Source organism: Typopeltis vanoorti, chromosome 3 (genome assembly GCF_054136105.1).
Source record: "Typopeltis vanoorti isolate ZY-2024b chromosome 3, IOZ_Tvanoo_1.0, whole genome shotgun sequence".
Classification (NCBI taxonomy): Eukaryota; Metazoa; Arthropoda; class Arachnida; order Uropygi; family Thelyphonidae; genus Typopeltis; species Typopeltis vanoorti.
In genome coordinates, this window is record NC_143551.1 from 112,389,435 (window position 1) to 112,412,226 (window position 22,792).

Here is a 22,792-nt window from a genome sequence, read left to right on the forward strand (position 1 = left end):
TTTAAGCTTGTGATTTAGTGTGTTGGAAAGCTCTTCTTCTAGTGCACGAATAGCTTTGTTTGCATCAGCTAGGAGAACACATGTGTTGGCACTTTGTTCCCATAGCAGAGCATAGCTGGTGCGGTTATAAATTCAGAGAGCCTTTTGTGAAAAGAAATGGTGCTTAAGTTTCACACAATCTGGGATTACCTTATTATCACAGCAGAGTTTTAGGAAGGTCAGACGATTCAGTTGTCTTGATAACTTCAGCTTCATTTTACCGTATTGTCAGGCCTTGCGTGCGATGGAATCTCCGTGGATGATAGTAATTCTTGTAGAAAGGCTTATATGTTGGTTATATATGATTATTAATTAACGTAAGGAATTCACAACATACACTAGAATATAATGGTGATAGGGGCACCATCAGAACTTTGATAGAAACAATAGCTTCCTCGTTTCGCCCTCATTTATTGTGTGTAGTGCCTGTGTACATGTGTCTTTGTTTTGAGTTCCTTTGAAGATGGCAATGTGACGTTGCCGAAATACCGGAAATATATATTAAAGTTTAATTTAATTTACATTCTAGTGTACATTGTGAATTCCTTAAGTTAATTAATAATCACGCTTAATGTTAAATCTGGTGTCAGACAAGGATGCACATTATCCCCTCTGTTATTCATTATCTATATGAGTCACATTATGAAGGAAAGTAGTTAAACCTGTTATCAAAATTGGAGATGTTAATCTCAACTCTTTACTTCACGCTGATGATATTATACAGTCATCCCTTGACTTACGTCCGTTTGAAGATATGTCCGTGATCCCATAATGGAAGAAATAACATTTTTGACTATACTTTTGAACAAGACACAAGTGTGAGTAAGGTAAAAAAAGGTTTTTATTTAGCAACAATGCATCATGCCACAATGCAGTGGCAACAGCGCATTCAGCAGTAACCTCTCTTGGCAGTCAGCACGTGGCTTCAACAGTTCTCTGTTGATTTTGTGTTTAAAAAACAGGTTATTTGTGTATTTATCATTAAATATTTCATGATATTTTGTGCAACATGACCCCCCCTACATGCCCAATTAAGAAACCTAGTGAAGAATCACAGAAAAAGAAGCAAGCAATTGATCTTGAAATGAAGTTGCAAGTTCGACGATAGGGGCACAAAGAAACGACAAGGTCCTATCGATGATTGGAAAAGCTACTTCCATCATGCATAGAGGACCTGAACCAACGGTGCATACCTCTTAATGCTATAATCATAACTGCTAAGACACTAAATCTCTTCAACATATTGAAGGAGAAAGCAGGACCTGATTACGACTATGAATTCAATGCTTCTTCCGGTTGGTTCATGAGATTCAAGCAGCGTTTTGCACTGCATAATGTGAAAAAGTATGGTGAATCTGCAAGTGCTGGTGAGAAGGCTGCAAGGAGTTTGTGAAGAAATTGGATAAAATTATTATGGAGGAAAATTATTTGCAACTGCAAATATTTCATATGGATGAGACCTCCTTGTTTTGGAAAAAAAATGCCTGAGTAGACAATTGATCCACAAAAAGCTAAAATCTATGCCTGGTTTCAAAGCTCTTAAAGACCGTGTTACGATTCTGTTAAGGAGTAATGTGACTGGATATAAACTGAAACCATTTGTGATATGGCACAGTGAGAATCTACAAGCTTTCAAAAACATTAGGAAGCATACTCTTCCAGTTCATTAGCAGAGATATAAGAAGCACGGATGACTCAAAAATTGTTTGTGGATGCCTTAATCAACTGTAATGCTGAAATGGGAAGCTATTGTGTGAAAGAAAATGTAGAATTTAAAATTACATTAATTCTAGATAATACTCCAGGTTATCCGTCTCATATTGGTGATCTTCATCAAGTTCAAGGTCATGTTTCTCCCTCCAAACACTGCTTCATTGATCCAACCAATGGATCAGGGAATTCGTGTAGTGTTTAAGGCTTATCTATGGAGAACTTTTTCATGAGCCATTTCTGCTACTGAAGGAAATGACCAGACTCTCATGCAATTCTGGAAAACATTCAATATTTATCATGCTATTAAAAATATTGCTGTAGTTTGGGATGAAGTGATCTCTCGATGTATGAGTGGCATATGGAAAAGACATTAAAGAGGTTTGTGCACGATTTTGGAAGTTTTGAAAAAAATGAAGAACTTTGTAAATTGAGTAAATAAATAGTGGGCCTAGCAAACAATCTGAATCTTGAAGTGAATGATGACGACAGACATAGTTCAACTAATTCAACTAACAGAAAGTGCCCCTGAAGAGCTGACTAACGAAGAATTGGTCGAACTGGAGGATGTGTTGCAGAAGAGGAAGAACGAGAAAAGGAAGAGGAGAAAGAGAAACAAGAAAAGGCAGTCATACAATTCACAGTGAAGGGTCTTGCAGAAATGTTCTTTGCAGTTAGCGATGTTCTCAAAATGGCTTAAGACATGGACCCCAATGTTGAACGCTACTTATTAATAGAAAGGAAAGTACATTATGTGTCTGCTTGCTATAAAGAAATTTATGATGAAAAGAAGAAGAGGAATAAGCAAAGCATATTGGACATTTTCATCAAAAAAAAAAACAAATGTTACACTTGAAGAGCCACATCCTAGTCCTTCACATAAGGAAAGTAATAAAGATGTGATTGTGGAGGAAGATTTGGGTGATTATTCTCCTGTTTTATAGTGGCAGTAATGCACAGTACAGTTTTATAATAAGGTTTAAAAATTAAAATGACAGTACACTTATTACTGTTAAGTCCCTAACTCCTATAACTCTGCTGATTTGATGTATTGACTTACGTCCGAACCGACTTGCATCCTGCTTGATGGAACAGAACCCTGACTTAAGTTGAGGGGATGACTGTACTTCTAAATAAATCCAGTACAAGTCTGCAAGACTTCCTAACAAAATTGAATAACTGTTGTAATAAATTTGGTATGAAAATCAGCAATAACAAGAAAAAGACAATGAAAATCGGCAGAAACACTGAAAATATCAACTGTGTTGTGATTGGAGAACCCATAGAACAAGTAAAACATTTCAGCTACCTAGGCAATTTTTAGTGAAGATGGTAAATTAAATATGGAAACAGACCACAGAATCAATGAAGCTGGTATAGTAGGAAGTCAACTGAATAAATTTATATGGAATAAGAGAGAAATTAGTCAAAACACTAAATTAGCTGTATACAAGACAATGTTCAAGCTAATTTTAACTTATGGATCTGATAGCTGGGTTAGAAATAAAACACTTGACCAAAGATTAGAGACTGCAGATATGAGTCCTGAGAAAGATTAGGGGTGTGAACAGATGGCATGAATGGCAATATCGTATTAAAAACGAGGATATTAGGAAAGAACTTGACATTGTAAGCATCCAGAAATGTGTTAGCAGAGATAATCTCAGGTGATAAACAGAATGGGAGAGGAAAGATTAGCAAAACAAGTATTCTCTGCCAGGTTGGCAGAAAAAAGACCCAGAAGAAGACCAAAATATAGGTGGATTGATACAGTAAAAAGTGCCTTAGAAGACAAATATAAGATCTGATAATGTTGGAATCTTGACAGGTAACAGACTGATTTGGAAGAAAATTGTAGATAGGAAGTTAGTGGTGGTGTTGTAAGTTTTTCATGTAGTATTATCATATTCTTTACATCTGTTGAGGGTACATATCAAGAATTTGATGATGGTGGTTCAAGTCATCATATCCAATAAATGTAGTGTTAAACATAAATCTAGTAGGACATCTAGATTACTACTGTACTCAGATGTGATCACCTACCTGGGTTCCAGAGAGATAAACAAAAACAGTCAAAAATATTGAGCAGTGAGTGATCAAGCCTGTGAAATTTTCCACATAAGGACAAGCTGAAAGAACATAGCCTTCAAAGTCTGAGTAATAGGAGAGGAGATCTGACAGAAGCATACTAGTTGGCAAGGGAATCTCAAACACAGATAAAAGGGAATTGCAGCTGGATGGGTTGCAAGAGAACTCTGGATCATCCATGAAAGTTGAGTATTGATGTGGTTAGGAAGTATGTGCGGTCTAGGTTCTTCTTCTACTATTATTACATGGGTTACTTCGAGTAGTCAGGAAAAACATTAAGGGAAGGTCCTTTGTAGGCCACTATGCCGATTTATCACTTATCCCTCTCTCCCCCATTGAAAAACATTCACCAATGATACACTAGCAGCTTATTCCATACAATAATAGTCCCTTTCCACAACATCTGTAATATGTTATACCCAGCGGTGTTGTGTGTCCATTTTGATTGGGTGTGCTGTCGTGTGACTTATTCAACCCACACTACAAAATTAATGTCAAATTGACCGTATGATGCATTTTTAATCTATGTATGAAAGTTTTAAGAGTGCATAGCACATCAGCACTCTTCTTAATTGGTTCAATGCAGTAAATTGTAGGATAACTCTGAATACTTTAATGTATCAAATAATTGAACCAAATCTGAGTAGAGTAGGAGATAATGTGTTTGTTTTAAGATATATTACAAAATAATAATGAAGCAGAATGGTATATTTGGTTGGTATAGTTGAATTACTCAAAAGGTATAAATATAATACAGGTATTGCTCGATTAACATGGTTAATTAATCCCTCGATGTTACTGCATATATCAAAATCGTGTTAATCAAATCTAATAATCAATGGTAAAAAGTACAATTTGTCCCTGATCGATTACTGTACTAATAGTTCATTTTATATGGTACTCTTTTAGGAAAGATAAAAAATAAATGCAAAGTAAATGTTTGATAAATACTTGTACTTGTACCTACATTAATTACTGCAATTTTTTTTAATCAAAAGAAGTTATAAAGAGTCGTTTGAACAGTTTTAGTTTTTTTCTTATCGGCATAAATTCTATGATAACAAGCAAAATGACTCTCTAGACCTCGGCAAACAAGCATTCTTCGATTAACATCTGGATCCATATCCATTACTTGCTGCTTAAGTGATTCTAAACTGTGAAATATTCCATCCAGTTCCTTGACTGTTATTTCCTTTGGAACCTCATCTTCACATTCCATTTGTTCGTTGTCTTCATATATGCGTTGTTCAATTTCAAGAAGATCGTTGTCACTGAAATCTTTCAAATTTGAATCCAATAATTCTTTAACATCTTCTGCATCAACACCATCAAAACCGAGGTCTTCACCAATTGCAACGATTTTTTTAACCACGTTGTTCACAGGATTTTGAAAACAACCTGTCATTAGCACATTCTGGCAGAAGGTTTTTCCAAACAGCTTTCATGCAACTAGAAGACACTTGCTCCCACGAGTCATGAATCTTCTGAATTGCATGTTTAATGTTAATTTTTTTCCAAAATTTGTGGAGCATAATCACATTTTCTCCCATTGTTGTTTCTATTGCCTTTGAGAATGTCTTTTTTAAAAAAATAGGCTTTGAAAGTTGCAATGATGCCCATGTCCATGGGCTGTAGCCATGATGTCGTATTTGGTGGGAAAAATAAAACTTTCACATTCTCACACAGATCATTAAGAGAATTTGGATGACCAGGTGTGTTGTCTAAAAGCAAAAGAGCTTTGAAAGCTAAGTTATTTCTCTTGCAATAAGTTTCAATTGCATGGCAAAAATAAGACTTCTATCAATGTTCTATCAAAAAACCAATCTTCTATGCTCACGCCACGAGCATAGAAGATTGGTTTGAGCATGATTTTGCGTGGTAAATTTAAAGGCGTGTTAATCAAAACTCTTGTGGGTATATCAAGGGATTGTCGCAATTAATTTCACCGCAATAATCAAATCTGCATTAAGCAAAACTGCGTTATGCAAGGGATACCTGTATTAAATTTGGAAGAGAAGGATGAAGCTTACCTTCTTCAACTACAATCATACAATCTGCAAATGCTCTGAGGTGTAGTTGAGGGATGAGATAAAAGTTTGACTTTTTTTTTTTTTTTCCGAAGAGTTGCAGATTGAGTTGCTTGGGAATATTTCATGAGGAAAGCTATTCAGAGGACAGGTGGATGAAATAAGAAAGAGAGGAAGAGGAGAAACAAGTTCAACGTGTTTGTATTAACAGGCAACAGAAACTGGAGGAATGATGATCACCTGTTGAGTTGAGCAATAACCATTGAAGTACCTATAGAATAAACACGGTGCTGAAACATTGCATCTGTGAGACATGGGTTGAAGTGAATCAGTAAGAGAAGACATCTATGAACCGAGTTGCTGTCCTCTGGACAGAATCAAGAATTTTCAGGGAGGTTTTAGGTGCACCACCCAAAACATGTGAGCAGTACTCTAAATATGGGCAGATTTCACATTTGTATATAATTAAAAGTTGGTTGGATGTAAAATAGCATCTTGAATGAAAGACAATGCCTAGGTTTTTGGATGCTGAGGAAGCTACTGATGTGATATGTTTATGCCAGGAAAGACAAAGTAAATGTCAGTCCAAGCAAAGAGAGATAGACAGAATGAGATCTAATCTTGTCTGGTGATATGCATATTACTAATGATAACAGTAGTTAACTGAAATCTCTTTTGCAAGAGAAAGGGCACGTTCGTGCTTTGCTCACATTAAATGTAACCTGACTGCATATGCCCCATTGTAGAATGGTATATAGATCAATGCTTAAGGCAATAATTATAGATGATCTTGAAGCCTGGGATGTCAGAGTAGTGCATGGTTTGTGAAATGGAGAGTACTATTGTTTGCAAAGCTGTGGACAGGATTAATGGTGACTGACAATAGGTCATTCATGTATAGGAGAAAGACAGTCAGTGATACAACAGAGCCTTGAGGCACTCATGCACTGGTGGTGAATCACAAAGTGCCATCTACCATGACTCACAGAGAATGACCAGAGAGAATCTGGCTATCCAATTACAGAGGGTAGCAGGGAGACCAGAGGATTGCAATTTGTTTAGTATGCCTTGATGCCAAACAAGGCAAAAGCTCTGGAAATGTCGAGAGCAACAGCATAAATTTCTCTGAACCTTTCCGCAGCACATACATTGGTGGGTGATGTAAGCTAAGAGGTCAACTGTGGATCTTAAATGGCAGAATCCATACTGATGGTAGCTTATTAATTGGTGGGCTCTAAGTAGGGAGAAGTTGGCTAATAACTTTCTCCATTATTTTGGAGAAGACCAAGGTATTGATTAATGATTCATAGCCTGATGGTAGACTTCTATCTCCTTTGGGGGGGGGGGGTGAAATTGCTTCCACCAGGACTAGAAGAGATTTTTTTTTTAGCATTTTGAGACATTTTTAGCATCCAAACTGAGTAATTTTCTGATGTCTTTTTTGTCAAAAAAACTATAGGAGGTTTATGGTGTTCAGATTATTGTATGCTAGGAGGCAAACACCTCCCTTTCTTTGCTTTGAAAAATCTCCTGTTGATTTGGTAAGCATCCCTTGTCTCAATACTATCAACCTTTCTTATCCTGTCTATCAAACTTCACAGATTCCATTTCATCAATCTATTCTCACAGCATTCCAAATTCCTGATAATACCATCATAATCTAACTTGTACCTTGCTAAAGTTTCTTCATCTTTTTGAATCCAAGTGATTAGATCTGAGTGGAGCATACAATACAACATGCTTTCTCTGTTAATAAATCATCTTCTCACTATTGCAGCAACATGTACACAAGAATTCCAACTCCTTGTCAACTGCCATCTTAATATCCCTTGCCCTCTCCTCAATGCATAGTCCCACCAATAAAATGCACAGCCTTTTCCAGCTCTGAATCTCCATGGTAAGTGTGTGTGAATCTCGGTGGTAAGTTGAAATCTTACTTCTTAGTCAATCTCCCCATAACTGAGTACTTGTGACTCCGTGTCAATTTGTTTGACGGAAGTAATTCACAACACAGAATAATAAAAAAATAATTAATATTTAACTTATTTGCTGATATTTCGCTGGGATTACATCCAGGATCTTCAGAGCACAAAAACCATTTGTCACAGCACAAAAACTGCAATAAGTACCAAACTAAAAGGAAAACAAGACTGTACTGCTTCATATAAGAGGTGATAAGACTCAAGCTTCAAATTATAGGCCAACTAGTGAGTCAAGTGCTATGGTTAAAGTGTTGGAGAGGTTTGTGAGGACTAAGATAAAACTGGATTAACAACAGTGGCATGCTCTTTGATGGACAGCATGGGTTTGCTAAAGGAAGGTCATATTTTAATAATCTGCTTACTTATTACAAGGGAGATGCACACTCAGAGATAGATTTTGCAAAGGCTTTCCATAGATTGCCATATGATAAAGTTGATAGTTCAATTGATGTGATTGGATAAGAGATTAGTGCAATGGACTGGAGACTAGCTATTTTACAGGTATTAGAAAGTTGCATGTGTGTGTGTGGGGACAATATTAACGATACTGAGGAAGGTTTGAATGGGAATATTCAGTTGTTTGCAGATGATGCAAAGTTGGGAAAAGTTATAAGGAGTACAGCAGATATTGCTTTACAAGAAGACTTGAATAGGCTTAGTGAATGGACATGGGAGTGGGGATACCAGTTCAGTGAGGCAATGTATAAAGTTTTAAAATTTGGAAAATAAAAAAAGGGATGCAATTAATGGGGATATATTAGAGGAGGTGAAGGAAATAAATGATATGGAGATTGGTGGATAGGTATTTAATTAGAGGACTCATTGTTAAAATTGCAAGGACAGTACAATGAATTCTGCCAATGATGCGGAGGACAATGACTTGTAGAAGGAGATTATACCTCTATTAGAGCAGTATTTCCCAACGTTTTTTGGTTCATGCCTCACCTCAACACCTCAAAGATTTTGATGTCCCCCCCCCCCTCGCCGACAATGGCGAGTGTTTTGAGTATATCAGTGATGAGTGATGAATGCAACATCATTCTCTAATTGCACCCCAAAATATTCAAATTTCCCCCTGTGGGACATACGCCCCACGTTGAGAAACACTACATTAGAGTGTGCTACAGAGCATTGTAGCACACTGCTAGTCACTCCTTCGTGATTTCTTCTCCTTCATATACTACTGCCTGGAATCTGTCATCAGCAACCCTTGTATCCATATTGTCACTTTCATAACTGTTCCCATTTTTTTCAATTTGCATAACAGAGTTCTACGTGTATCCCTGTCAAACACCTTAACAAAATCCAGCAGTATCACCATGTAGCCATTTCCATTAACCAACTTAACTGTAACTGTATTATAAAGAGTTCGTAAATTACTAAGACATGATCTACCTTTACAAAGCTATGTTGACAAACTTTTCCAGTACTTTTACCACCACTCCCAAGATACTAATTGGGCTATGATTTTCTACTGCAGTTTTGGAACCTCTTTTATGCAACAGAACAATTTTGTCCTCTTGGAAGTTTACCAGACCTGAGGCTTAAGTTAAACAGTGTAGTCAGAGGCAGTGTCAATTCCTTCGCACATTCTCCTAATATGCAGTTGATAAGTCAATCTAATATCTAATCCCACTGATTTACTTGAACTGAGATTCTGCAAGATCTTAAATAATTCCAATTCGTCAACCTGTATTCTCTCACCAAGTGTGTATGTTCAGGGTGAAGTAATTATTCACTATACATCCCAGAAATTCATGAAGTAACTTTTGAGCAGTTATTTATTTGAAATAAATTTATTTACTTTTATATCAGTTATTTGAAATAAACGTAATTGAAAAACAAAAAAAAAAAAAGTAAAAGAGATGGTAGCTCTGGTAGGTACTAATAATTTAAGTGGTGACAAATATGGTATGAGAGTATAATAAATTTAGTTTAATCATTTATCCAAGTGTAAGCAAACAAAGTTTGCGCCTGAAAATATCTTCAGGACTGAGGTAAGGTAGTGCAACACCAGGCAACTCCGACAACTTCAAACTTCTTTCTCTAAATTCCGAGTAATTCAATAATAAGGTGGTACATCTGTTGACAACTCCTATAGGTAAATATGACCTCTCCTATTGCTTCTGCCTTAGTATCTCCACGTTTGGGTCTGTCTCCCACTGACGAGACCTCAATAAAGGTTGAAACTGGTCTGGATAGTGGCCCTTCCCTTAATACATAGCAGTATACATGTCTGCAAGGAGATATGCTTTGCATTATGGGAGATACTGAGACAAGGAGTGATGAGAGCTTGGTCCACCTTTGCTTAGAGTTGCACTACCTTACATCAGTCCTGAAGATATTCTCAGGCACAAACTTTGTTTGCTTACACTTGGATAAAGGATTAAACTAAATTTATTATAGTCTAACCAAGTGAAAAATAAACTTCCAACATCTTTCTCTAAATCAAGAGTAATTCAATAATAAGATGGTACACCTGTTGGCAACTCCTATAGGTAAATATCTCTCCTATTGCTTATGCCTTAGTATCTCCACGTTTGGGTCTGCCTCCCACTGACGAAAGGTTGAAACCGGTCTAGGTAGTCTTCCAACATAGTATGAGAAAAGATATGAAAGATTGGAAGAAGCAAGAAAGAAATGTGAGAGAGTAGGTTTGCTACCCAGCAGGAGCGAATATTCCAGGTATGCTAGGTGTGCCGTGCTCATCCACTGAATAGCAATATCTGATATTACAGTTTTGCATTTATTTCCGTTAAAGACTCCCCTAATTGTTTCCAGACTTCACGTGATTCCTAAAAGTAAACAACAATAGACTAATGCTTCATGAACAGGATATTTCAGACGCGTAAACATTGCATCACATTAATAGCCAGGGTGTGCGCTCAAGATACATATGCCTTTGAGCCCTTTGAAAAGATGTGCAGATGCCGCAGTGGGTCAAATTCTTAGCATTCTAGTAGTTTTAAACCACACAGAAGGTGAGGCTGAATGAGCTCTGAGACAATAGCACTTAGATGTGATTGATTATTGTGTCAACCAATCTAACTGAATGTTGTCATTTGTCATGAGTCGCTATTTTTGTTTTCTGAGTTTCATCTGTTTTACGTGCGTGAAGTGTGAACTGACATAGTAGGCAAGTTTTGATATATAATATAAATAAGTTTTTAATATATAATTTTCAATGAATTTATAAATTTTTCTGCCCATATTTACAATGGAAAACAGTATTGTAGCCAAATGAGGTAAGCCTCGTCCTCCTCTTCCAAATTTTACACCTTTGAGTAATTCAAATATACCAACTAAATATAGTATTCATTGTTTTCTAACATACAGTATCTTAAAACAAACATTGTTCCCTACTCTGTGCAGATTTGATTACGATTAATTGATAAATTAAAGTATTCAAAATTATCCTACAATTAATTACATTAGACCAATTAAGATGAGCACTGATGGGCTATACACTCTTAAAACTTTCATACATCGATAAAAATGCAATCAAACTGACATGAATCTAGTAGAGCGGGTTGCATAAGCCACCCGCTAAGGGTTAAGGAGGGCGATGAAAGCAAATGATTTCGCGCGTCATCTGTATAGAAGAAATAGATGCAAGTTTTTAGATGTATGGAGTGAGTTTGATGGTAGAAAAGACTTATATAAGAAGGATGGCCTGCACTTAAATTCATTTGGCATCAGGAGCCTGGAAAAATTACTTCTTAGTATCAGACCTAATGCAGATAGTCAGTGAAACTAAATCATCAAGGGAGGAATGGGAAAAATGTGTGTGAGAGTTTAGCTATAGTATGCAAATGTGATAAAGACATGAATGTCTTCGAACATGGTTATGAATGTAGCGAAGAAGTGGAAAAATATGCTTTGGGTTCGGACCTTTTAAGCATGTCTGGGGAAGGAAAAGAGAAAGTTCAATAACAACAAGGCCAAATAGATTGCATATCTAATTATAAGAATAGGCTAGGTCATAATTTGTTATCTCTATACACAAATGCCAGGAACATTATAAACAAAGGGGTTGAGTTTGTTGCTTTATTGAATACGATGTGGCCTAAGATTGTTGGTATTAGTGAAACCTGGCTATCAGAATCAGATATGGTAAGTGGGATCGAGTATAACGGATATACTATTTTTAGGAATGACAAAAGAGAGAGGAGAGAAGGAGAAGTACTATTAATGATATCAGATGACTTAAGTCCAGTTAGGGTAGAAATGCAAGAAAACAATGATAGTAACAATGGCTCATGCAGCAGTGAGTCTGAGGCTATCAAAAGGTGTGAAGTGGAGGCTAACAAAATGAAATATATGGTGGGGTGTTGCAACAGATGACCTAGCAGCTCAGTTGCAGGGGACAAAGAAATTCATCGGCAATTTAGCCCTATGGGCACCAAATAAGTGATCATTATGGGTGACTTTAATTTTCCAAACATTGATTGGATAGATGAGAAATCTCATGATTAGAAAGAAGAGGGAACGTATTGAATTGTTGCGAGACAACTTTCTCAAGCAGCAAGTGAAAGAAGGAACTCAAGGTCAAAGAGTGTTCAATTTATTCATAATGTCAGAAGGGATTTCTGTTAAGAACATGACTATTTTACCAAGAAAGCATAGTGATCATGCTGCGCTTTCTTGAGAAGGATCTAATAGTATTGATGCCCCGATTAGAATAGGTTACATGTTGAACTACAAAGCTGGAAATTATTATTAACTTAGGAGAATACCATCTTTGGTTCCATGGCATCAGTTAATGAATGGATAAAATGTCAGCAATGCATGGGAATCTATGAAAACGTGCTTAAAGGAGGCAGTATCTGAATGTATCTCTAGTGTTCGAAGATTAAATAGGTTGGTAGTGAAATGGATGTGCAACCTTGTTAAGCAAGAAATCCACAAGATGATGTGGAAAGAATATCGTAAGATTTAGGAGTTATGAAATATATAAAGCGCATTAGGGACAGCAGCCACGAGAGATATAAAAGATTTGGCGGCGCAAGCTTGGGGCATTTTTCTTGGTTCATGCCTCTCTCCCCTTGGTTTCATGTTCCGGTAGAAGTCATTCATGTGGACGGGAAGAACGATGGTCAACGACTGCCACGCAGTCAGGTAGCAGTCCAGTCTGGGCATAGCAGTGGCACAGCTAAACAGCCAGTGAAGACCGCAGCTTTATGCAGAATCACACGCACCCATCCGTCAGAGTAGTATCACAATCATCGACACAGGGGTGATTTGTGAATGTAATCAGTAGCTGGCAAAATCGGAGGACAACAGGTAGCAGAACAAGGAAACTAGCCAAGAGGAGTCAGCAAAGATTGATCGAGAGGAAATTCCTGCTTAGTTCACTTGGTTGGTAACATAAAACCTTTTATTTGTCCATTGAACTGTGAACAGAGCTAGGAAAAGTTAATGTGCTAATGTAATAAGTGATAGGACTTCCTAATATATGACAGGACTCAAGTACTTTAACCTGTGGTAAATTGTTGTAATTCTAAAAGTATATTGTAACAGATATTGTCCTTGAATCATTTTCGGTGTGTTATAATCTAATCTTTGGATATTTAGTAGTTATTCACTTGCATAGCTGTGATAAGTGAATGAGAATAGGACAGTTTGATTTACTGATGTCTTTTAGTGTAACACTTTAATTGTAATTAGATCTTGTCTGATAGATTGGTGCAACACCAATCTGCAGGAACAAAATTTTTATGTTTAGAATAACTTTGATTACAATGTACAATACCTTAGAATGAATAAATATTCATGTTTTCTTTACCTAAGTAAATTGCCTGATTTCTCAAACCAATGCACCGCTTGCTTAAATTAGAACCTGTATAAAAAAAATTCAAGTGGGGGGGGGGACTGGTTACAACTGCTAATTGAGGAAAGTAATTTAAGGGCTTGTTGATTACTAGATTCCAAGATCGTGTCACAGTCTGTGTGTTAACTCTCTGACAAGGAGATTTCTCTTGTATAGGAATTAAGATGGCGCAGCTTCAAAAGATAACTTTTTCTTAATTCTGAAAAGGAGTTAACTCAAGAATTGCAACCAAGGAAAATTGGCCCTAGTCTAAGCATGCATGATCTATTGGAATGATAGACCACTGAAGGAATGCTGCAGCCAACAGGATGTTGATTTACCAGGTTGAACGATAAAGAATTTAAGTTTTGTAAATCAAGGTGAGCAGGTTTTGGTTTGAAATCAGGCAGTTTGGGACAAGAATTTAGATTAGCAGTATTTGTGTGATATTGGAAAATATTTGTAAGCCTATATACAAGTATGAATCAGCCATCAAGCTCAGGGATGGATGATTGCGAGTTTTTCAGAAGTATCAATCCTCAACAAATTTTTCCGCAGTTCTCTGGGGATGAAAATAACGACGTTTTAGCTTTCTTTAGCTACGTCGAAGAGTTGAGGAAGGCAGGCAGGTGGACTGATTTCCAACTCCTCATCCTCCTGTGCAGCAAACTAGTGGGGAAAGCAAACAACTTCCTCTACTCTTCTCCCATCCTGAAAGAGACTTTAGACTATGCCAAATTCAAGGAAGTACTAATTTCCAAATTCTCCTGTGAAAAGGGTCCCTTCCAAACTTTCTGGAAACTTTACAGGTGTGTGCAGGGTAAAGAGGAAAGTGTGACAAATTATTTGAACAGATTGCTCACCATCACTCGATCTATGAAAGTCTCCATGGAGGAAAGGTCTCACATTGAATGAATAGCTTTCCAGCAATTGATCAGGGCTATGTGATGAGTTACGTGAAGTAATATATATAAGAAATGAGCAAATAACTTAGATGGGTGTTTTAAATTAGCTAAGGAAAGGATGTTAAAAGAAATGTTTCATGCTAATTTTCTGAGACAATTATTGCTGGAAGGGCCTGGCACCCAGTTTTCCCTCCACTCAGGATGCACAAGCAATTCCAACTCCAATGGAAGGGCTGAACTTCTGGAATCAGTCTGAGACTGTCACACCTCTGTGGGAGAGAAGACAGAAATGTCCGATGGAAAATATGATATGGGACATGAGCCTATTATATCTACTAATCGGCATTTAATAACAATCTCCTCAGTGCAAGGGGGTCCAATCGTGCGTGGGACATGAGGAAAAGTCAACCTTAGAGGAGAGAGAGAGAGGGAGAGAGAGAGAAGGGTCTCTGCCACCCTTTCCGATGAGTCAGTCGGCAGGCCCAGATCACCTAATTTCGAAGCTTGCAAGATGCAAAGTGTAGCAGCTGCAGAGATAGTAGGAAGAATACCATTGTCCCTTGTGGAAGGGATTTGTAGAAGGGATCCCCTGTAATTTCCTACTCGACACCGGAGCCCATGTATCAGTGATACCAATGTCACTGGTCAAGGAAATCAGTAAGGTTTCTCCTGATGGCCTCATTGAATTGCGTAAGCCTATTACGATTACTGGACTTACCAGAGTTGAGCTCTTCTCAAGAACGAAAGTGAATGTACAGTTTACAATTCCTTGTTTTCTCGTTAGTCTCTCGCATGAATTGCTGGTTCTCCCTGAACTCGCAGATGCTAGCAACCAAATCATATCAGGTCTTGCCTTCTTGGAAAAACATCATTTCATGTGTAACTTTGCAAGCAAAATGATATCCCTTTGTGGGAAAAGGTTCCGACCAAAATTTAGAGCAGGAAGTGAGAGAGGGGGGTGAATGAGGCCCTAGAAATTGAAGTGGGAGATTCGAATGAGTAGAAAAGGAAAATGGTACACAATGCTATCAGCTCATCAAGATCAGAACATGAAAAAGCAGAGATTGAGAAGTTCTTTAAGTTGGTATTTCAACGCTTTCCCAGCGTGTTCACAGAAGAGGTTAGTTCCTTGTCCTGTACTAACAAGGTTGAACATGCTGTACAAATCACTTCGGGCTTTCCCATATATGTTAGGCAATACCAAACACCTCTTAAGCACAGGGATAAGCTACAAAGATTGTTGGAGGACTGTGAGAAAGGTGGGATTATCAAGAAATCCAATTCCCAGTGGAATAGCCCCTTCATACTAGTAAAAACACCTAACGGTAGCTTGAGGTTCGTATTGGACTTGGCTGGGATAATCCCCACTCAAGATAACGTAGTAGCCATATTGAATGTTAGAGTCCTTACCACTATTATGCAAGTTCGGAGGTACCTAAGAATGATAAATTTCTAGTGGAAATTCATTCCTGAGTGCTCCAGACTGATAGAACCCATCGTGAGGCTAACAAAAAAAAGGGGTGAAGTTCACGTGGGGGGGGGAAGAACAACACAATGCCCATCAATCCCTCAATTTGGCCTTAACTAGATCACCTGTTCTCGCATACCCAAAACTCTGACAAACCTTATTCCTCTCAGCTGATGCCTCAAATGACACCATCGCTTCAGTGGTAGAACAAAAGGAAGGGAAAGATTTTAGGCCCATTGCTTTTATTAGCAGGAAGCTCCTCTTCTGAAAAAAAAAAAAAAAATTACTCTGTGATAGAGAAGGAGGCATTGGCCATTGTCAACGCTCTTAGGAAATTTAGGTACATGTTACTGGGGCAGTGGATCATCCTACGGTCAGATCACAAGCCTTTGTCGTTTATCTCATCCATGAAGGATAACAACCAAAGGATTATTCGCTGGACCCTAGAGATGCAGGAGCTCAATATAGAAGTAAAGTACATCCCGGGGAAGGCAAAGGTGGTAGATTACTTGTCTAGATTGTAAGGTTCTGAACCAGAGGAGGAACTTGTCAACTCCATACATAAGGCCGAAGGGTTAAAAGAACGCCCCCACCTTCAAATCTGGGAGAAATCTCTCATCATAGAGGTTCAGAAAGTGGACCATATGTGGAGGGGGGGGGTATACCAAAAGCTAATGAGGGGAGAGAAACTCTCAGAGGAACATCCGTTCTCTAAGACACTGCGGATAGACAAGGACGGTCTTCTGTTATCTCAACAGGACATCACTGGAAGGTGGAGGGACAAGATTCTGGTCCCAAAGGTCATGATTCCTTGGGTACTCCACGTTTCATGACTCGGACTTAGCGGGTCATGAGGGGTTCCATAGGATGTGGAAGAGAGTGAATGACAGGTACTTATGGAAAGGCATGAGAGAGGATGTTGAGTCTTATGTGTCCTCTTGCCATCTATGCCAGAGAAAATTTAGTATAGGAGGAAAGGCCCCTCTCCAGCCTTTTCCAATCCCCACGCATCCCTTTCAAGCTGTGGCCATGGATATTATTGGCCCACTTCCTACCACCTCAAAGGGTAACAAATATATCCTGGTGATGATAGACATGTTCGCTAGATTCCAAGAAGCCACAGTGATGAAGGATCAAACAGCAAAGACCATAGCGGATAAATTGTTTAAGCTTGTCATCTCTAGATATGGAACACCCCAAACTCTCCTCTCAGATCAAGGCTCCAACTTTACAGCTGAAGTCATGTTACAGCTGTGCAAATTGCTAAAGCTATGGAAACTATTCACTACTCCCTATCATCCCAATGGAAAACGGAACGCGTGAGAGATTGAATAGGACGGTGAAACATACCCTTTCTAAACTGGCAGACATCAGACTGGGATGCCTATCTATCTCATACCCTGTTTGCTTGCAGAACCACTCTCCATGTTGCCATTAAAGAAGACCCTGCGGTCATACTGTATGGGTTTGATCCTCTATTTCCCAATGACTTTAAAAGCTCACAGGTAATACAGGATTTCCTGATATTGATGAGTATCTAAATAATCTAATAATGGAAAACAGAGTGGCCCATGAATTAGTAGCTGAATCCAGCAACAATAGCTCAGCGAGCAAGAACATACGCAAATAAATTAAGAAGGTATAAGGACCTGAGACCAGGAAATATTGCCCTTCTGGAACAAGTCTCTAACAATAAGAAAGGAGTGCTGCTGAACCTTATGAAATCTTGGAGAAATTGTCACCTGTGACTTTCAAAATAAGAGAAAGGAAGAGCAGGGGAAGAACATTGACTGTACACTCAAACAGGCTGAGATTATACAAGAATAGATTGGACAGACTAGTATGGCTAGGAGACTCATCAGAGAGTGCGGGGAAAGAGATGAAACACTCACAAAGTTAAGAACCACTGGCAAAACAATGAGGAGGTGAAACAAGCAACATTCAGGCAGAGAAAACATGATAACCAAGAAGGAGGAGAATGTACAATCTCTGATGAACAAGTCCCCAATTACAATAGACATAAAGCTTTCACTCACGTAAATCATAGAAGTGAGCAACCTGTCAATAGCAAGAGCAGAGAAGGATGACTGTTTAGTAATAGAGAAAATGAGTTTGTACAGACTAGGTATAACTTGAGACCTATGGAAAATAAGAAAATCTTCTCCAGAGATAGTGCGAAAATTTCATAATGAAAAATTTTCCAATGAGAAAATTTTTTTGGAAAGGGAAACCTTTGTTAAATCTGGAATGAAAGGTTTAATTTATTATTAGGCATTTCATTCGAGATTTAACTAAGATGCAAAATTCCCCAAAAGAAATGCTTGTACATAGGTGTAAGTCATTTTGTAAATAATGTAATAATACTTTCTTAATGAAATTTTGTATGTGTTATATTGTAAACTGTCCTGTAAATAACAGACAAGAATCATAAAAGTCTTTGTAAAGGTTACATTGGAACAAGAAAGTTAGAGCAAAGTTCACATTAGTTTAATCGGCTCATAGACATGACCCCAGGCAGCCGCGATGCGAAGTCCGAGGCACGTGCAAGGCACCCACATAGGAGACATATCGGAGAGAAGCTAGCACGGAGTGCAAAAGGCTTAGGTACCATCAGCAATCGGTGACATAGCAGGGAGAGCAGCTGCAAGGGATATTAAAGATTTGGCGGCACAAGCTCTGGGCTTTTTTCTTGGTTCGTGCCTCTCTCCCCCCTTGGTTTCGGGTAGAAGTCGTTCATGCGGACGGGAAGATCACGGATGAACAACTCTACCTGATCGACTCTAACAGGTCTACCTGACTGCATGGCTACCTGACTGACCGGCCACGCAGTCAGGTAGTGGTCCGGTCCAGGCATAGCAGTGGCACAGCTAAACAGCCAGTGAAGACCGCAGCTTTATGCAGAATCACACGCACCCATCCGCCAGAGTAGTATCGCAATCATCGGCACAGGGGTGATTTGTGAATGTAATCAGTAGCTGGCAAAATCGGAGGACAACAGGTAGCAGATAGAGGAAACTAGCCGAGAGGAGTCAGCAAAGATTGATCGAGAGGAAATTCCTGCTTAGTCCACTTGGTCAGTAACGTAAAACGTTTTATTTGTCCATTGAACTGTGAACAGAGCTAGGAAAAGTTAATGTGCTAATGTAATAAGTGATAGGACTTCCTAATATATGACAGGACTCAAGTACTTTAACCTGTGGTAAATTGTTGTAATTCTAAAAGTATATTGTAACAGATATTGTCCTTGAATCATTTTTGGTGTTATAACTTAATCTTTGGAAATTGAGTAGTTATCACTTGCATAGCTGTGATAAGTGAATGAGAATAGGACAGTTTGGTTTGCGGTTGTCTTTTAGTGTAACGCTTTAATTGTAATTAGATCTTGTCTGATAGAGTGGTGTAACACCAATCTGCAGGAACAAAATTTTTATGTTTAGAATAACTTTGATTACTATGTACAATACCTTAGAATGAATAAACATTCATATTTTCTTTACCTAAGTAAATTGCCCAATTTATCAAATCAATGCATCGCTTGCTTAAATTAGAACCTGTATAAAAAAAATTCAAGTGGGGGGGGGGACTGGTTACACTTAAGAGAAAGAAAAGATATAACAGGGTGTAGTAAAGGAAGATCATGTTTTAGCAATTTGCTCATATTTTATAACAATGTTACAGCTGAGTTGGATAAAGGGAATGGATACACTATGATAATGTTGGATTTTTCTAAAGGCATTTGATAGGATACCACACAAAAGGCTAATGCATAAACTGGAGAATATGGGATAGGAATATAAACTCGACTTGGATCAGGGGGACGATTGACAGACAGATATCAAAAAGTAGTATACAGTCAGAGTGAATCTGCCAGATTTAAGATGACCAGTGGTGTACCTCAGGGTTCGGTCCTAGTGCCATTATTGTTCAATCTATACATTCATGATATCGGGAAGGGTCTAACATTAGATGTGCAATTGTTTGCTGATGATGTGAAGACAGGCAGAGCAATCAGGGATAATATTGATATTCAGCATTTACAAAATGATTTGAGTAGGCTGGAAATTTGGACAAACAAAAATAGCTATCAGCTTAATGTTAGTAAGTGTCAAGTTATGCACTTTGGTGTGATGAGATTTCCAGCAGCATATTATATTACTGGGGTTATGTACAAGAAACTGAGGAGGTAAGAGATCTTGGCATATTGATGGATAGGCATCTGAAGTTCGAAGGTTACATAGAAAAAGTTGCAAATACAACTCAGAGGATAAATGCGATGTTGAAGCAAACCTTGACATGTAAGGATAAGAAAGTCATTTTGCCTCTTTATAAGGCTTTGATAAGACCACACTTGGATTATTGTGTGCAGATTTGGTCTCCTGGATTCCAAGGGGATAAAGAAGCTGTGGAAAAGGTGAAGAAAAGTTACAAAGATTATACCTGGATTATGGGATTTAGATTATGAGGACAGATTGTGAGTATGTGGATTACAGACTCTGGTTAACAAGAGAAAGAGAGGTGATATGATAGAGGTCTATAAACTTTTGAATGGATGTTATAGGATAGCATCTGATGAAATGTTTCATTATATGGAAGGTGGGGAGAGAAAATGGGGAGCATCCATGGAAGTTAAGGTTGTTCAGTCAGGAAAGAGGTGAGAACTAGGTTTTTCTCCCACAGAGCTGAGTGAGTGAGTGGAATAGTTTGCCTTTAGGGGGTAGTGAGTGCATCCAGTGAGAATGAATTTAAGGGAAGGTATGACAGCTGGTTTGAGTGATTTATAGCCTCTCTCGATGAGTCCTCGACTCCCTGGAGGTCTCAGATAATAATAAATCAGAGCTTTGTTAACCTCCTTTTAGATGAAAAGTACTTATAATGTTACTCATTCAGAGATGAGATTTAAACCCAAAATTTCCAACCAAAAATGAAAGGAATTCAATGTCATTCATATTGCATGACAGAGGTATTTTTGCATTATAAAAGATAATGATATAATGTAATATTACCAAATATGAAAATAAATAAGTACTGTCTGTAGACAATGTCTTGGTAACAATGGCAACTTTTACAGTTCACACAACACAACTTCAGAAAAGTTGTGTTGTGTGAAAACTGGCCATGGAATAACATAAGATTCTGCAATCTCAGCCATTTACAGTAAAAATTTGAATGCAATTTTTTTTAACTGTGATTAATGTATATTAATTGGATTACACAGGGACGATGCACAACCTGCAACATGCACAAATGGATTACAAACATAATCACATAACTCAATCCAAATATGTGGCATGACTGAAGTTGATTATCACACATGTTGATGTTCAGAGGAGAAAACACACATCTAGAGATAATTAACAAAATAAATTTATTTAGCTATAAATTATTATGGCAATATATTTGCCTTGGTCACCAAGGCATCTTCATGCACATAAAGAAATACAGTAGGTATGTGCACGCAGGCACACCAGCAGGATAGCAAACACAGATTAAATGTGAAAGACAGGATTCTACAGTCCTAACTGGTGCCTTCTACGAGTGTGGTGAATCTTGCTGAACGTCTCAAGATGATGGTGTCCAAGATTTTTGGTAATGTGAGGCAGCTGAATCTGTTGAGATTTGGAGAATGGTGTAGTGTTGTGTCAGATTTTAAAAACACCCTCTCACATTTATATCTGCTTCTGCATAAAAGGGAGGTTTCCCTCCATTCGATTTGGTGTTCTATATCCATAGTAAGCTATGCTAGATGTTTTTTTTCCCTCCTCTAAATATCAACATGAGCAATCCAGATATAATTAACTCATCACATCGACAAACATTTTACCCTTTGAGATTTTATGGTATATTTCACTACATCTCCATCTTTGGTGACATCCCCTGTAAATTTTACTGTAAACTGGGGTTCAAATGGCTCAAGTGGAAGTGGTGAAGAACATGTAGAAAATCCTGAAACTGTGTCTAATGTAGGGGAATCGCAGTCAGACTCTGAGTTTTCCAATTCTCCATTGTGACCAGAGTCTGAATCTCGCTGTTTTGTCTCCATCTGCAACAAAATAAAAATTTTTATAAAAAACCTCAAGTAAATTTTTTAAAAAACCAAAAGAAAACTGAATTATAAAATTTGTTCTAGCACTGGATCATAAGTAGACACAGAGGGAAACTAAATTAATGATATGGATGTGAATAACCAAGGGAAAAAAACTTGAAAGTTTTTTTCGCTTGGTTATACTATAAGTTAAAGATGCCAAGAAATTATAGTCTTGGTTTCATCTAAGTGTAGGCAAACAAAGTTTGGTGGAAAGTGACTTCATGACTGGGCAACTTGCTATATAGAGGCTAATGACTTCACATCAATTGCCTTAGTATCCCATAATGCAAGGCACATAACCAAGAATATAATTTTCTGGCAACTTTAACTGATGTGAAAAATTATTTAATACTATAAAATTTTCTCCTATAGTTGTAAAGGTATCTTCAGTATGAAATGATTAGAACACAAGCACACATAAATAACAAGAAAATTCAACAATCTGCTTTTGATAATTCAGCAAGGCAACAAAAGTCATTTAATACTAAAGCCCTAACAATGTGATGTATGACATCACTGCATGCCATACATTATATGTACAGGATATCGATGTATGTCTTAAAGGAAGAATCCAGGCAGTTCACAGCACTCTTGGTAATATGTTGCATAGCTTGTTTAAGAAGCCATGCAACAAGGAAAGCTCTAAAGAAGCAGAAAAATGGTAAAAAAATTTTCAGTT

General features: G+C 37.8%; 1 protein-coding gene across 1 annotated transcript in view; it reads right to left on the bottom strand.

Annotated features, from left to right (window-relative positions):
• LOC150108472 (sorting nexin-6-like) overlaps positions 1–22,792 on the bottom strand; it is a 285,148-nt gene that overhangs the window by 258,536 nt on the left and 3,820 nt on the right. Inside the window, exon 2 of the mRNA XM_090390474.1 lies at positions 21,850–22,068. Within this exon, the coding sequence (XP_090246600.1) occupies positions 21,850–22,068 (219 nt within the window). The remainder of the gene's footprint in view (positions 1–21,849; positions 22,069–22,792) is intronic.